Source organism: Engraulis encrasicolus, chromosome 20 (assembly GCF_034702125.1).
Source record: "Engraulis encrasicolus isolate BLACKSEA-1 chromosome 20, IST_EnEncr_1.0, whole genome shotgun sequence".
Classification (NCBI taxonomy): Eukaryota; Metazoa; Chordata; class Actinopteri; order Clupeiformes; family Engraulidae; genus Engraulis; species Engraulis encrasicolus.
In genome coordinates, this window is record NC_085876.1 from 48,113,647 (window position 1) to 48,131,146 (window position 17,500).

Genomic DNA, 17,500 nt, shown 5'->3' on the forward strand with positions numbered 1-17,500 from the left:
TCAGACCAAGTCTCGAAGAGATTTGAAAGTCGATGATAATCAGGCTTGTGTTATGTTGGAACAGCGTGCATTAACAGGCTACAGACTTGAAATTACCGGTGACTCTTGTTTCAGATAACATTTGGTCCTACGGAAATATTGTCTTACTCTTTGGTCAGTGTAACATTTTGAGAATTAATTATACTGAATATTGTACTAATATTATTTATATTGTATATATATATTTAATTATATTACACTGCCCACTTGTAGAATTTTACCCCGACTTTTTACTCCATGTGAGAGTAATTTGAATCTCCACAGTGCTGTAAATACTCAAATCTGGATTCATATTTTTAATTTAAAATTTTGACACCCTATTATTTACTGTGTAGCGCCAACAGCAAAAGCTGGAACTGGCATGGACAGAACAGGTCCCTGAAGTTGGAACCACAGTAAATAACTGTAGTGCTTGTTCTCCATAGTGGGACTGCATTGTAAATCTTACACTTAGAGAGCCATTTTAAAGATTTTTTGGTTGGTAATAGTCTTAGTCTCTTAGTTTCTAAGTTTTGAATGACCTCTGCAGAATGTACCTGCACCAGAACAAAGAGGTCCAGACAGCTGTAGATACTGGACCTTTTATTCCTAATGATGGACTGGACTGGATGGGCCCAGATAGGGGCCACATGTGGGCCAAGTCTGGTCCAGATCTGGTTGGGTTCTAACCTTAGAATCTTGAGCGTTAATTGGCCTAAAGCCAACGTTTGCACAGCAATCAAGACATAGACATTGGCACAGCTTAACTATTTTAAAATATATTTTTTTACGACACACAACAAAGGACATTTGTCCTCTCCGTGCTTATTTCGGAAAATCTAAAAATGAAGACTTATTACACTTGAGTATCAGAAGAGCTATCTCCATGGTAACAAGGCTGATTGTGAGAGCAGCAGATTCACGTCACGGATGTCTCATGTCAAGGTGGCTGTTTAAAAACATGCCTCATCAACAGTTGCCATGTAATTTGGCTTGTGGCCAATCGGAATCGGACTCCTGAGTGATGAGTCATCTGTCTCCGGGCGGCTTTGGCCCCATCGGGTAGATAAGCCTTTTTAAAGCTTTGCTGTTTAAATCCAGCCCTGCCCAGTACTCTCTTATGGATTAAATACTACTGGATGACATGTCCTTTAAATGATGACACGTCTGTGAATCTAGTACTGAATTCACGAGACAATTCCCACCTCAACCACCAGGGAAGGTGACGGGGGAGACAAAGGGGTCAGTTGTCCCAGGCCCAGGGAGAGAGGGGGCCCATACTTGGATCCTCATTACATTGTGTGTGTATTGGGTTTGGGGCCCTTTCAGATGTCTTTGTCCCGGGCCCAGTCAAAGCTGTCAGTGGCCCTGCCAACCACCCCTCCAGCTACTGTATACTGGTGACCTTGATGTATATTGGTGACCTTGACCCAATTTCCCCCGAAAAGGTCATCTGTAGGGGTCATGGTTTCTCTCTTCTGTCCATTTTGTATTTGTCACATGCTTTTTTTGTGCAGGCACAATTGGTAGTGAAATGGAGATAGCAGCTGCTCTGCAGCTGTTTTTGCATTAATTTGCTAACATGAAACATACAGACAGAGTAACACATGGACCCTACAACAGTATCTTGCTGTATGTCTTTATTACAACTGAATATTGAAGATGTTACTTGGGGAAGTTTTACTTCGACTTTTTTTGCACACCTCAGCTGGCAGGTGTGTTGCAGATGACCCATGGGTCACTCAGCAACAAACCTCGCCTGACAAACTGCCTGATGGAAGGTCTAGTACCGAAACTTTGTTTATTAAAGAAAGAACAGCGAAAAGGTCAGTGTGCGGGAGTTTCTCTAAGTTGTCACTTAGGGAAGTTTTGGCAGAGAAAGATGGAGTAGAGTTGGGAAATGACCCTGACCGGAATCGAACCGGGGTCCCCATGGACAAAAATAAACGTCTCATCAGAGATTCTTTAAGTATATAGAGATATGCCAATGTAATAGGTTGCTATGGGCACCTGACATGACCAGGTTCCGGTCTGCCTAAAGGGGCGTGTGATAATACTCCCAACATTGAATAGAACAGTCCTTAGGTCTGCCTAGGTCTGCCTAAAGGGGGATTTCACCCCCGTCCCCCTTGCAATAATAGAACCCGGAAACAATGGGCCAATGGAACCTCTCTCTCTCTACTCTCCCTGGTTTCATTCAAACGCCCCCTCATGGCACCCCCATAGGAATACATTGTTGGGGTGCAAAGTTACAATAAGTTACATTCAGTAATGGCACCAATGTTAGAGCTGGCCCAGCTCTATGCAATAGACTACAAGCACCAGCTGCAGCTTATTGAGTGCTGGTGGTTGACTGTACATGTATGTTTGTTTTGTGTGTGTGTGTGTGTGTGCGTGTGTGTGTGTGTGTGTGTGTGTGTGTGTGTGTGTGTGTGTGTGTGCGTGTGTGCGTGCGTGCGTGGGCGCGTGCGTGTGTCCAGATGTTTATAAGATGTTTTGCTTGGTTTCATTTCAGAGTTGCTCATTCAGCCAAACTACCAGTTATAATAACTAAAGATGGTCTGACGTGTGTGTGTGTGTGCATGTGCGTGTGCGTGTGCGTGTGCGTGTGTGTGTGTGTGTGAGTGTGGTTGTGTGAGTGTGTGAGTGTGTGTGTGTGAGCATTCTGTAATGAAATGGACTCAAGAATGACGTACTTTCGCTGTGAGGATCGAGCCAGTGGGCTGGAAATCCTGTCTAAACACACACACACACACACACACACACACACACACACACACACACACACACACACACACACACACACACACACAAACACAAACACACACAAACACACAGCTTTCTCTGGCCCTGTCTGCCGTGAGGAGAGAGGAGTCGGATGTGTATAAAATGGCAGCTTTGTCCCTGATGGCTTCAGAGGAATGACCTGCAGCAAGAGAAGAGAAGAGAAGAGGAGAGGAGAGAAGAGAAGAGAAGAGGAGAGGAGAGGAGAGAAGACAAGACAAGACAAGAGAAGAGAAGAGTCTGACCCCTTCTATTGCCCCCACCAGCGTCTACCCCCCCGTGATGGGCAACCTGTATGGGGCAGGGCACCTGAGTCACTGGCTGAATCTCAAATGGTGCACTTGTGCACTTTAGTGTTCATGTTTCAGTGTGCATGCCGTATTAGTTACGCACTGAAACATAGTGCCCGAAGTGCACAAGTGCACCATTTGAGATCCAGCCATTCCCTCTACTTCCTGACCATGGGGCAAGAAGTTGCAAAAAAAACTGAATGGAAGTGAACGAGGGGAGTCATGGTGGATTTGTGGTGCGTACTTGGAGTTCCAAGGTTTGGATTGGCGTCGTAAAACCACCACCACCTCATTTCAAACCCAGTAATTATTGTTTGACTTCCCATGCCCCATGAGTCGACAGGAAGGGGTGGACACTTAGGTACCCCATTCAGAAACTACAAATCCAGTGCCACATATTCCAAATCACCTGGTTTTACCTGTCCAATTCAACCAGGTAATTGCCTAATTGGACTGTTGGATTCTTGGATTTTTTTCGCACACCTCAGCTGGCAGGTGCGTCGGAGATGGTCCATGGGTCACTCAGCAGACAACTTGAAAAAACTCCCGCACATTGCCTGATGAAGGTCTTGTACCGAAACGTCGGTCATTAAAGCAAAAACAGCGAAATGGTCAGTGTACAGGAGTTTTTTTCAAGTAATTGCCTAATAAAACTAGAACATCTGGAATATGTGGCACTGGGTTGTAGTTTCTGGGTCCAGGTTACCCATCACTGCTTCCAACCCCCATGTTTACCTTGACACTGACAAGAGTCTTAATCAACCCCCAACTCCTCTACCCCCTTTGGGGTACCTACCTACCTACCCCTCCCTGCAGGATAAGCCCTGCTAACGTCCACCCCCCCCTTGGAGGAACTACCAACCCCCACCCAACACCTCCCTCCCCACCTACCCCCTCAATCCTTATGGTGGGGGGACCTACTACCCCCCACACCAGCGTCAGACGCCTGTAACCCTCCCAGGGTAACTACTAGTAGTTTAACTACCCCCTCCACCACCCCCCACTACACCCTTTTGGTAACTGCCCCCTCATCCCTCTATTGTTGGGGACCTCCTTCCCCACCATTCCTTATAGGGTAACTACTAGGACTGCACGATATTAGAAAAATATGCGATGCACGACAACATGACTGTATACTGCGATATTGATATTACTCGCGATATTTAATATATACATATATTTTCCCTTACTTGCCATTCTACACTTTATCTATAAAACAACTGAGAGCAATGTTTTATTGCCAACATTATTTGTATTAGGAAAAAACATGGCTAATATACAGCATCAACTTAATAAAATGTCAACATTTTTAATGCATTTTTTAACCAAATTTCCTGTTATTGAAAATTAAAAACTGTTTGCGATACGTGCACAACTTTTCCGATACGTGTATCGCAAGCCGTGATATCGCGATATCGATACATTTCCGATATATCATGCAGTCCTAGTACCTACCCCACCCCACCCCACCCAGGGTAACTACAACTCCCCGAAGCCTCCACCCCATCACCCATCCAACCACCCCCCAATCCAACCCCGCTCCACCCCCCCAGTCGGCCTGCCGTGGCAGTCAGGGGCTGATGTGCAATAACACCATGTTTAGTTTTTGTTGTTTTGTAAAGAAAAAAAAAGAAAAAGTTTGTACTTTTAAATCTTTAGGAAATGTGGGGCTTTGAGACTTTGAGAATGGGAGGATGTGATATGATATTTAATGCCATTTGTACTATTGCTTTTGTTTTAAAAGAGAGAAAAAAAGCAAAGATAGAGGATATTTTATAGAGCGATTAAAAATCGACATTTTGACCAATCCGCTGTTGTCGGCTATCTTCATTTACAGTATGCTGCTTTGGGGCCTTTCTGAAAACACAGGTGCATTGGTTCTGGTGTGTGATATCTTAAAGGTGCGCTGTGTAGGATGGTGCCTTGGGCCTGTCCAAAGTGCATTGGTTCTGGTGTGTGATATCTTAAAGGTGCGCTGTGTAGGATGGTGGCCAGAGTAGGTATTGCAACTATGCTGCTGATTGAAACTGTGCTGCCTATTGCCAATCTTTTCATGAATAATAAACTAATATTTACTAATATGACAAAAAAAGTATAGTAAGTGTCACAGCTAAAAATGTCAATTTCTGGAAATCCAAAATGTCAGATAATGGAGAAGATCCCCCTTTTCGTGTACGATAAGTGCAATTTTCCCAGTCATAATGAATACTTAGAATTTGATGGTGGTGGTAAGTATTCCTAAAAAGGTAACTTTAGTGAATGGGCAGCATGGATTCTGGTAATAAACTATTCAAAAATATTACACAGTACATCTTTAACTAACAACGTACTCCACATCTGGCAAGCAGGGCGGTTCCCAGAGGGCAGCAGCTATCCCTCAGAGGGCGACGCTACTACCTGCCTAGTGTTTGGTTTTCCTCACAGGCTGGCCATCAATTTAAGGAAGGTAAAAGGGCTGCAGGAAATGCACAGGCCGATTTCTTTTTCGGTTTTGTCCTAGTACAGTGCTGCTAATGGTTCTCAATGGGTTGCATTGCAAGAATGTTGTGCTATATATTATAATACCTGGTTTATGTAGACCTTGGGAAAACATGGTCAGACAATTTGATGCACACCTTATCTCACCACGGCTGATATGAGGCTGTAATGGCTTGTTTGACATTGTCTGGCAGGTCAGTTACTGGCTGAGACCAATGCATTCTGAACACCTTAGAGTGGTTCCCAAACGTTTTTCCCTGTGCACCCCCTTTTACATTTCAGTGTGGTTCGAACACCCCCTAAGTGAATGTTGCACAACCACATATTTTGAGCAAAACTCATTTCCAACAGACCTGAAGTTTTTTCTGCCACCATTACAATGGAACTTGTTGCCTGACACATTACACTTAAGATGGATCCTTCCAGCATACAATTCACCAAACAACATGTAATGCTCATTAATTCTATAAAAACACACATCTCAGCCACGCACCCCAGTTTGGGAAACCCTGCCTTAGACCAACAACGTCATAATCCAGGCAGATTTCAGACAGTCCCAGACTAGAGTCCCTGTACCAAAGACTTTCAATATGTTAACCAAGAAAAATCATACCATGTGTCACCAATGCAACAAAGGATCAAGTCCGGTCTCCTAATTGTGCATGACATCCTATTTAATTGAACTTTAATTGAACTCCCTTCATTCTCCTAATCCTAAAGTGCCATGGCAACCACAGGATGGCAGTTTAGAACATCACATCACATGGATTCTGGAAGACTCTCCTTCTGAACTGTCACGTCTCTGCCTGTAATGTAACCTGGAGGCCCATTCATGCATTTCTCTACTCAATACTGGCCTCCAGTGGTCGCATTTGGACTGGAAAAGTTCACAGAAATGGAAAACAATACATGAGTTTCATTGCAAAATGGTGCATGGAACATTTTGGGAAATTGACATTTTTATATTGGGCATAGCATAATACATTTTATGTAGGTTTAAAAAGTATGTTCTTAAAATATTTCAATGGCAAGAATTCACACACAGATGATAGGACTTCCGAATAGTCATTTCCAATAATGGAAATTTTAGAAAATATTTTGCAACAAAACTCTTCAAATACAGTGAGAGTAGTTACAAAACGTAAATTACCTCAATGAATAATTAATATACACCAAAATAACATTCAATGAGTTAATAATGGCATTATAATAATCTATTGCATCTCTGAACAATACTACTATTATCATGAATTTATATATCTCAATGGGGGACTGGCACACAGATAGACAATGGTTGTGAAAGGGTATGTACAGAAACAAGTCTGACAGGCCGACAAAGATGCATCCGTCTATGCACTGCCGCCTTGTGGACACAAGAGGGAATAACAATTGAAAGAAAGCGTTTCAGACAGACAGACCGACATACCCTCTTCTAGAGATGCTAGGACGCATCTAAAAAACCATTCAGTTTTGGAACCCTGGTGTAGAATACTTCCACTCCATGACGCACTGTAAATCAACACACACACACCAACAACAGCAGTTTGCCTCTACTTGTTTTTTATTTAGTCTTTGCATTGAGAGCATTGTGCGTTTTTTTTTAATTCAACATGTTCTTTTGTGTGTGTCTTTTTCTACAAAAGAGACATTTGTATAGTACACCACAACATCAGTCAGTCAGCAGTGCAAAGGACCTGTCCGAACACACACACACACACACGGACGCATACACACACACACACACACGTCACGCGCACGCATACACACACACCCTGCATGATAGGATGAGAAGAGTGCTGGGTATAGGGGTTCTGGATGTCCAAACACACACACGCACGCACACACACACACACACACACACACATCTCACGCACATACACACACACCCTACATGATGTGATGAAGAGTGCTGGGTACAGGGGTTCTGGATGAGGCCAGATCGCCGTGCAAGTAGCTAAAGAGGGCAGACAGGGGCTGGCTGGCATGGCTGGTGGCAAGATGACCCCCCATGCTCCCATACACACACACACACACACACTTCTGGTGGACAGAATGTCAGCAAAGAACTCCCCTCTCCTCTCCTCTCATCTCCTCTACTCTCCTCTCCTCTCCTCTCTTCTCTCCTCTCCTCTCCTCCTCTCCTAACTCCTCTCCTCTCCTCTCCTCTCATCTCCTCTACTCTCCTCTCCTCTCCTCTCTTCCCTCACACCACAACCAAGCCCCTTGTTCAGACCTGCGTGTAGTGTACTGCAAGCCTCTCTTACTGTACCCGCACCACCCTCACAGGCGGAAGGCAAACACTACAATCAAGTCCCCAAACCTTGGCTATGCATCTCTCCACAACCTGGGGTGAATTTCTCTAAATCAAAGTTACTTACTACATTAGCTACTTTGTTTTCAATGCATTTTCCCATTGGCAACTACCGAAGTTGCTAACAGGCTAACAACTTCTCTTTTGAGAAACTCACACCTGACCAGCCTCACAGAAGGGAAGAAGAGTAGACACCCAGCCAGGGCTGGACTAGGTCATCTAATCTGCCATACAGGACATTTTCCCAGTGGGCCCACAATCCTCAGGGGTCGATGCTTTTCAAATAATAAAAAAACAACCCTTAGAGACTGGGCCACAATTAAGATGGGCCATCCTCAATATATTCAGTTGAGCCCATCATAATTACAGGAGGGGTTGGCTGATTTATGCCCGAAATGCAGTTAAGTCAGAGAATGTTTGCACATCAGTAGCACAGGTGCTGGACCAAACCTAAGATAACTGAAAGGAAAGTAAAGGTCCCCAACACTGTTTAATGCTCCCAAAAATTATAATGGCACGACGTTTCAGACTATCCGTCCTTCATCACAGTGCATTACATTTTGGGAGCATCAAACAGTGTTGCGGACCTTTCCTTTCCTTTCAGTTATGCCAGAAATGCCCGGGTGTTTATTTTATTTATTTATTATTTTTAATCCCAGTCCAACCCTGCAGACACTAATATCAAGACAGCTGGACCAGGTGAATCCAGCAGCCATAACAAACACAACATAACCGCCACACTCTCAAGAGCTCAACATCAACACCTGTCTACAGAGCTGTCTGTCTCACCTGCCTCAAGTAAAGATCCCCTTTCTGCCCCTCACCTGTCTGCTAACGGACAATTATGAGACAGAGGGTGAGAGAGGGTGAGAGAGAGAGAGAGAGAGAGAGAGAGAGAGAGAGAGAGAGAGAGAGAGAGAGAGAGAGAGAGAGAGAGAGAGAAAGAAAGAAAGAAAGAAAGAAAGAAAGAAAGAAAGAAAGAAAGAAAGAAAGAAAGAAAGAAAGAAAGAAAGAAAGAAAGAAAGAGAGAGAGAGAGAGAGAGAGAGAAAGAAAGGAAGAGAGGTTGTGCTGATCCCAGACCTGCGGTGTGTGTGTGTAGTGCATCCCAGAGTCTCTGGTTACACCTGGTCACACACCTGCTCTGCTCTGTGAGCCCTGATCTCACCTCACCTCACCTGTCCTGTCCACAGGTGTCAACACCTTGTCTACCGGAGCTTCACACAAAGGCCTGATTGTGACCCGCAGTGCTCTGTGGTGCACTGGGGGACAGTGCAATACATCTTGCCGTGTCAATTTTGCACACAAGAGATTACCAACCAATACACCTAGAATAGCGTTAACCCTGACTACCTGTTGAATAAGTGTTGAATTTAACACTGTTCTAGCTTCTATCCCACATTTATCTGTAGGTGTTGAATGAACAACGCAAAATGAACGGTGTGACAAAAAATGTCTGGGTGCAGCCACTGTCATTTATCTGGTCACTGTGGCCTCAAATCAGACAAGACAGGCCTGCGCACCTGGCTCTGAGGGTAGCCATGACAACACACAGGTAGGCTCAGAGCACAGCTGTCTGTGTGTGTGTGTGGAGAGGGGATTTGAATAGACAGAGAGCACCAAGTCACGCCCAGCCATGGGACTCAAGATCGGGGAAAAAAACGTAAAAAATGGGAGGCGAGGCAGAGAGATCGGTCATTGACTTTTTTTAGCAGGGTAAATTACATTTTTTTAGGCTCAAACGTCAGGTGGTACAACTACAGCGAATGCCCATAAATGTATTAGTAATCGGTAATAAATCTACTGCAATGAATATGCTTCTTAGATAATCCACTAAATACAATAAAAAGATAATTTAGCCATAACAACAGTGGCATTAGCTGTGGTTGCACCACCCTGACTTGTGCTGCTACTAAAACTACTTAAACGCCATTGGCCCAATAGCAGACAACAGGTGGGAATGTCAGCGAACGCCACTATAGGATTAATGAAATAATTCAATACTGGGTCATTAATGTAGAAACAATGAATATGCCTTTTAGATAATCCAGTAAAATAAATCAATACTGGGTAATTAATGTAGAAACAATGAATATGCTTTTTAGATAATCCAGTAAAAAACAACAACATTGAATTAGATAGAGTAGAAGCCTTCGCTGTGGTTGCACTCTCCTGACATCTGTTACTAAAAAATGCCAATGACGCATATTCAATGTTTTTTGAATGTTGGGTACCACGGGGCGGTGTCATGTGACCTGTGCGGTCTACGGTAGTTCACGAGACACTTGCCTGGATGGAGGAGCAGAGATGGCAGTAAGTAGTAAATCGACTAATATAAGAGTCAGAGACTGCTGTTCCTCATGTGAATCTGAGCCTAAGGGCTCTCGTATCAGAAGATTTACAACTTTCTGACTCTTTCTGACTACAGAGGCGTGATGCATGTCTGAGCGAGGAGAGATATATTTACTGGCGTGGGGGTGTATAGTGCAGTGTGAGAACACACACACACACACACAAACACACACAAACACACACAAATAGACACAAACACACACAAACACACACACACACACGGGCACACGCGCACACACACACACACACACACACACACACAAACACACACAAACACACACAAACACACACGGGCACACACACGGGCACACACACGGGCACACGCGCACACACACACACCTAAAACAGTCAGAGTCATCCAATACCAAGCAAACAGAAACAGTGGGGACAAATCAACAACAAAAACAAACAGAAATATAAACAAACAAACAAGCATTCGGCATTGTTCAGACAGGCCCCAAAGGAAAACATCAAATAATAAGTCGATCAGAAACGGTAAAGTAATAAGTGATGATCATAGTCAATACATGAAAAGAAAAGATCCTTCAGTCTGGACTGGGATGCTGATGAGGTGGGAGAGTTTAGGGAGGGGAACGGGGGGGGGGGGGGCAGTGGAGGTTAGAGCAAGCCCATGGGGTATGAGGTGTGTGTGTGTGTGTGTGTGTGTGTGTGTGTGTGTGTGTGTGTGTGTAAGACAAGTTTGTGTGTGTGTAAGACAAGTTTGTGTGTCTGTGTGTGTGTGTGTGTGCGTGTGTGTGTGTGTGTACTAATAGTCCGAAGTCTGTTTATGATGGTGGTGGTGGTGGGAGGGGCAGTCCTGGATGAGATGACCTTGAGAGACCATTCAAGGACACCGGTGATGACACGAGAACTGGAACTTCATCACAAGCACTGGAGCTTTTTCAGCTTGACCTTTGACCCTTGTGGGGCGAGCGGTCGGGAGATCATACAGTACGGGTCAGGAGGGGAGGAGGGATATTGCAGAGCAGGAATTTAAGGTGCAGTGGCTTGTGGGTAGTGTAGTGTATTGTCAAAGAATCTTCCATTAGAGTAAGATATATCAAGCCCATTCTTTTCCTGGCTCCATGTGACGTCAGGTGAACGCCCCTTTAGGAGTCAGTTTGGAGACCTGTGGAGTCTTACGGTTGAGAATAAATGGAGTATCCCTTCGTGCTGTAGATGGCGGTAGCGCACATGTTATGCAAGCTGCCACCAAACACCACAAAAAAGAGAAGAAGGAGGGGACAACGCCCCCTTTAGAACACCAAACTTGAGCCAAAGAAGGTGGATCTAACCAGGAGCGTCATTTTGTTTCTTTTCCGGTATCCACTTTATGTCGGGTGAACTTTAGGAGACCTTCGGTCAGGAGACCTTCGGAGTCCTGAGGTTGAGAATAAATGGAGTCCCCTTAGCGCTGTAGATGGCGGTAGCGCACGTCCTGCGCAAACACCTCAAAAAGAGAAGAAGCAGTAAGGGACAACGCCCCCTTAGGAGACCCAACTTGAGCACACGCTTTTGCATTGAGTGCGTTTTAATATGCGACCTTGCCTCCTCCACTTGCCTCCTCCACTTGCTTCTCGTCATGATGACATCACTGACAACAGCATTATATTTCAATATCTTGCAAAAGCTCAATTGTAAAGTCTTTTTCTCATTTGCAATTGGGATGGTTAATGAAAAACAGTCCCTCAAAAGTTGTTGTGGCGAGGCTGACAGCTGGGAAACTATCGTTTTCTCCACGGAGGAGGGGCCAGGAGGCGGGACGAGGAGACAAGCACAAGTGGAGGAGGCAAGGTCACATATTGGGATGCACCCATTGAGTGGGGTGCTTTGCGATATCTTGCTCTGGTTCAGTATTTTTGCTTGAGCACACTCCTTTGCACTGGGTGGGCGTGGTTTGAATGATCTTTTCTCTACTAGAAGATTCTTTGGTAGTGTATTGTAGTGTGGTCTGGCCCCGCCCCCCACTGTTCCCCAGAGGTGACAGGTCACCTTTAGTGTGTGTATACAAGCTCTAGGAGTTAGAGTTAGTGTTCCAGTTCTACATAATAATGCAATGTTGGCTTACAAACGTCACCTCACACCAATGTGTGTGTGAGGTCAGAACTGGTCTGGTTGCGAAGTGAGGTCAAGAACTGACCTTAACGTAACCTAAATAGGGTCACGTCCGATAGACGATCCTCATGGCATTGACAGCCAAGGATATATCTTGACTAATGTTCAACGGCGATTCATTCGAAAATTATAGACAATTAATATTAGACTATTCAACTGTATGACAAAGGAAGTATGGGTAATAATATTAGATGAGTAAAGTGAGGGTGCAAAGTATATGTGTGTGTGTGTGTGTGTGTGTGTGTGTGTGTGTGTGTGTGTGTGTGTGTGTGTGTGTGTGTGTGTGTGTGTGTGTGTGTGTGTGTGTGTGTATAAAGGGGCCTCTGGGGCTGCTGTTGCTTGAGTCGTGTAAGGCAAGGGTGGAGACAGTGTGTATTGCTGTGTTGTGGTAATCCAATGTTACTGGATGCTGTATGTGTGTGTGTGTGTGTGTGTGTGTGTGTGTGTGTGTGTGTGTGTGTGTGTGTGTGTGTGTGTGTGTGTGTGTGTGTGTGTGTGTGTGTGTGTGTGTGTGTGTGTGTGAGCTTTGTGTGTGTGTGTGTGTGTGTGTGTGTGTGTGTGTGTGTGTGTGTGTGTGTGTGTGTGATAATTCATTTACTGTGGTAATGCAGAGTTGGGGTGCTAAAATTGGGCAGCGATTGACCTGGTTGAGGCTGGGCCATGTGTAAAACCGCATTGCAGCCTGTGTGTGTGTGTGTGTGTGTGTGTGTGTGTGTGTGTGTGTGTGTGTGTGTGTGTGTGTGTGTGTGTGTGTGTGTGTGTGTGTGTGTGTGTGTGTGTGTGTGTGTGTGTGTGTGTGTGTGTGTACAAACGGTGTCTGGTTTCAGGATGCGTTTGATCTCCTCCAGGGCGTGGCTCACTGAGAAGGTTCCTGGAGAGGGAGGGAGGATTCTTTGGACAGAATAGATCAGGCGGCGATTGATCTGGTCTTGGCTGAGGTTGGTGTGGGCTGGACAGAAGTCTGGATTAGATTAGATCAGGCGGCGATTGATCTGGCCTTAACATGGCGACAAGAGGAGAGGAGAGCCAGGATGTGGAGATCAGGGATGCGATTGATCAAGCCTAAGATGCGGCTCTTTTGAGTGTGTGTGTGTGTGTGTGTGTGTGTGTGTGTGTGTGTGTGTGTGTGTGTGTCTGTGTGTAACGATCTCCTTGCACTGTATCTTTTGTGCGTGTGTGTGTGTGGATAGGGGTGCAATTTATCTGGTCTAGGCTGGGAATGAATCAAGGTGCAATTGATCAAGCTTATACACTGGGACTGTGTGTGCAGCAGAGAGTGTGGATCAGGGTGCGATTGATCTGGTCTATGACTGGGGCCATGTGCATCAGGGGTGGATGGATCAGGGTGCGATTGATCTGGTCTATGACTGGGGCCATGTGCATCAGGGGTGGATGGATCAGGGTGCGATTGATATGGACTGGGCTGGACTGGTGAGGATGGCCTGTGATTCGGAAGGGGGAGAGTTCACTGGGAAGGTGAGATGGGGGGGCGAGCAAAGAGGGGCTGTGAAGAGTCCTGAGTTGAGCTAGTTGCCGCGGCAACTGGCACGGGATGGGTGAGGGTGAGGGGGGGGGGGGGGGGTGGTGGAGCCGGCTGAGGGGTCCTCGGGGAGAGAGAGAGTTCCAGGCTGCCCATGGATATGCCTGAGTCGGTGCTGTGACTGCGCCCGCTGCCCTCGCACCCCCCCTCTTCTTCTTCCTCTTCCTCCTCTTCCTCCTCCTCGCCCTGAAGGGCCGCCAGCTCCAACTCCAGCAGAGGGAACGTCCTGCGCTCCCATGGCAACCTCACCTGTCAATCACAGAAACATGGTCAGTTAAGTAGCCCAGCCGAATATTTTCTACCTTGGCCGAGTGTGTAGGGGGTGGTGCTACATGTTTAGATTGACTCTCGCTAGCTTAGCTACATTTCGCCTCCCAGAGGGAGTCTAAAACAAGACAACCACTGACGTGAAAAATATGACCAAGATCCTCCTTACTAAACCTAGGGCAGGGATTTTAACACACACACACACACACACACATCAACACACACCCACACCCACACCCAAACACAACACAAAACACACTCACCTGGTACTCCTCTTCTGCTTGGTAAAGGCTGGCCTCGTCTGGATCTGTGGAGGTGGAGGTGGAGGTGGAGGTGAGGGGGCTGGCGGGCGTGCTCTCCCCGTCGAAGGTGAGCCCGTGGCGGGCGTCAGGGGAGGCCGGCAGCCCCTCCAGCAGCCTGGAGCTCCACCTGCCCTCACCGGGGAACCCAGAGGACCTGGGGGACAAGGGACAAGGGACAAGGGATCGGGAGATGAGGAGGAGTGTGTGTGGGTGTGGTGTGTGTGTGTGTGTGTGTGTGTGTGTGTGTGTGTGTGCAAGTGTGTGTGTGTGTGTGTGTGTGTGTGTGTGTGAGTGTGTGTGTGTGGTCCATCTTCCTTCACTATGGAACACATAGGACCAAGAGAACAAGGATGAGAGGTGAAGGTGTGTGTGTGCAAGTGTGTGTGTCTGTGTGTGTGTGTGTGTGTGTGTGTGTGTGTGTGTGTGTGTGTGTGTGTGTGTGTGTGTTAACTGGCCCACTGGCATCTATGTGCTTAATGTGTGTGTATAGGTGTGTGTGTGTGTGTGTGTGTGTGTGTGTGTGTGTGTGTGTGTGTGTGTGTGTGTGTGTGTGTGTTTTAACTGCCCTGCTGGCTATGTGTTGAATGTGTGTGTGTGTGTGTGTGTATTTAAGTGTGTGTGTGTTACCTGCCCCGCCGACGTCTGTGTGCCCAGTTTCTCCAGCGTCCGCGTTCCTTCCCCTCGTACAACGCGTGGCGACTCAGGAACGCACCGTCAGACATATCCTCCACCTGATACACACACACACACACACACACACACACACACACACACACACACACACACACACACACACACACACACACACACACACACACACACACACACACACACACACACACACACACACACACACACACACACACACACACACACACACACACACACACACACCACATAGGGAAAAAACACACAAATTTCAGCAAGAATCTAAATGACTTATGGCATATAGTACATGATTTTTAACAATGGCAGGTACTTACAATCTCCACATAATATTACGGTCTTTACCAACATGATGAAAATGGTGAAGTACAATGAAACTGAACACCCCCACACCACACACACACACACACACACACACACACACACACACACACACACACACACACACACACACACACACACACACACACACACACACACACACACACACACACACACACACACACACACACGCACACACGCGCGCGCGCACACGCACACCGGAATACACGCACACACACCTCGTCCGGTTCCTGTTCTTCCTGAAGCTCTTCCTGATGTGTGTGTGAGTGTGCGGAATTTGGAGAGGCCTGTGGAGATCCCGACTCCTCCCCCAGCTCCCTCCAGCTGAGAGAGAGAGAGAGAGAGACATAACCAAATTAATGTCTTTCTAAAAATTGCACATCAACCACACACGGAACCAATCAGGTTAATTAAGATCAACAAGCCATACAAGTGGACCCAAGATAGTCCTGAAAAATTTCTGAATGCTCTAAATTCTGCCAAATTAAAAAGCACTATTGAGTGCTATAACTCAAAAGTTTTCGAAATCAGTGAAGAAGGTGTCAACAATGCCACCGAGGAGCTGAACAGGATATTCCTCAAAGCAGCACATACAGCAGGCATGAAAAAAAGTAACAAAAAGCGAGTGAAAAATAAAATCGAAGAAGTATGGTTTGACAATGAATGCAAACAAATTAGGAAAAAATTGAGGCTACTGTCAAATCTGAAACATCACCACCCTGATGACGCAAATTTTAGAAAGGACTATCACGGCACACTTAAACATTACAAAAGGCTGCTGTGAAAGAAAAAACAAAACTACACCAACACAACCCTTGACAAAATTGAATCTTTCAATACTAATCAATTCTGGGAGGTGTGGAATGGTTTGAGTAAAACAAAGTCCCCAGACTTACCAATACAAGATGGTGAAATCTGGAAAGCATATTTTGAAACTCTGTTCAAAGAGATCCCTCCCCATGAACTACATTCAAATTACAAAACAATCAGAGAAAAGTTAATATCCTTTGAAAACACAATTAAAGATAGCCAAAATCCTCTAGACTTCCCAATAACTGAATTTGAACTCGAATGCAAAATTAAACATCTAAAAGCGAATAAATCTTGTGGCCCCGATAACATTAGAGGAGAAATGATTAAAAACAGCACTCCTGAGCTGCAAAGGGCCATACTCAAACTATTCAACACCATCCTAACCTCTGGCTGCTATCCTGATATCTGGAGCAAAGGGTATATTACACCCATACATAAAAACGGAGATAAATTGGACCCCAATAATTTCAGAGGCATTTGCGTTAACAGCAGTCTAGGGAAGGTGTTTAGCAGCATCCTTAATGACCGGATTGCAGCCTTCCTTAAAGAGCACAATGTCCTCAGCAAAAGCCAAATAGGCTTCCTCCCAAACTTCCGCACTACGGACCACATTTACACCCTACACACCCTAATCACTAAACATGTACACCAAACAAAAAGAGGGAAAATATTTGCTTGTTTTGTAGACTTTCAAAAAGCTTTTGACTCAATTTGGCACGAAGGATTATATTATAAACTTTTACAAAGTGGTGTAGGGGTACAGTATATCAATTAATAAAGGAAATGTATTCCAAAAACAAAAATTCAGTGAAAATTGGCAATAATAGCACTGAGTCCTTCCCTCAGCATAGAGGAGTGAGACAGGGCTGCAACCTCAGTCCAACGCTGTTTAATATATATATCAATGAACTGGCAAAGCAGCTGGAACAGTGTACAGCCCCTGGCCTCACCCTACTGGACAAAGAAGTCAAATGTCTTCTCTATGCAGACGACTTGGTGCTGTTGTCTCCTACACCAGAGGGACTACAACAACAACTAAACCTACTAGAAAGTTACTGTCAGAACTGGGCCCTGACAGTAAACCTAAAAAAGACCAATATTATGGTATTCCAAAAGAAGCCCAGATGTCAGGAAGCCAGATATCACTTCAATCTAGGTAGCACCAGCCTAGATCACACAATGAAGTACACCTACCTTGGCCTACCCATTACTCCATCAGGCAGT

General features: G+C 45.5%; 1 protein-coding gene across 1 annotated transcript in view; it reads right to left on the minus strand.

The window, feature by feature from the left end:
- Positions 1-11,009: 11,009 nt before the first annotated feature.
- LOC134436706 (pneumococcal serine-rich repeat protein) overlaps positions 11,010-17,500 on the minus strand; it is a 29,293-nt gene continuing 22,802 nt past the window's right edge. Inside the window, exons 11-14 of the mRNA XM_063186043.1 lie at positions 15,682-15,787; positions 15,083-15,186; positions 14,417-14,609; positions 11,010-14,135 (exon numbers count right to left, since the gene is read on the minus strand). Coding sequence (XP_063042113.1) covers positions 13,812-14,135; positions 14,417-14,609; positions 15,083-15,186; positions 15,682-15,787 — 727 coding nt within the window. The 3' untranslated portion in view covers positions 11,010-13,811. The remainder of the gene's footprint in view (positions 14,136-14,416; positions 14,610-15,082; positions 15,187-15,681; positions 15,788-17,500) is intronic.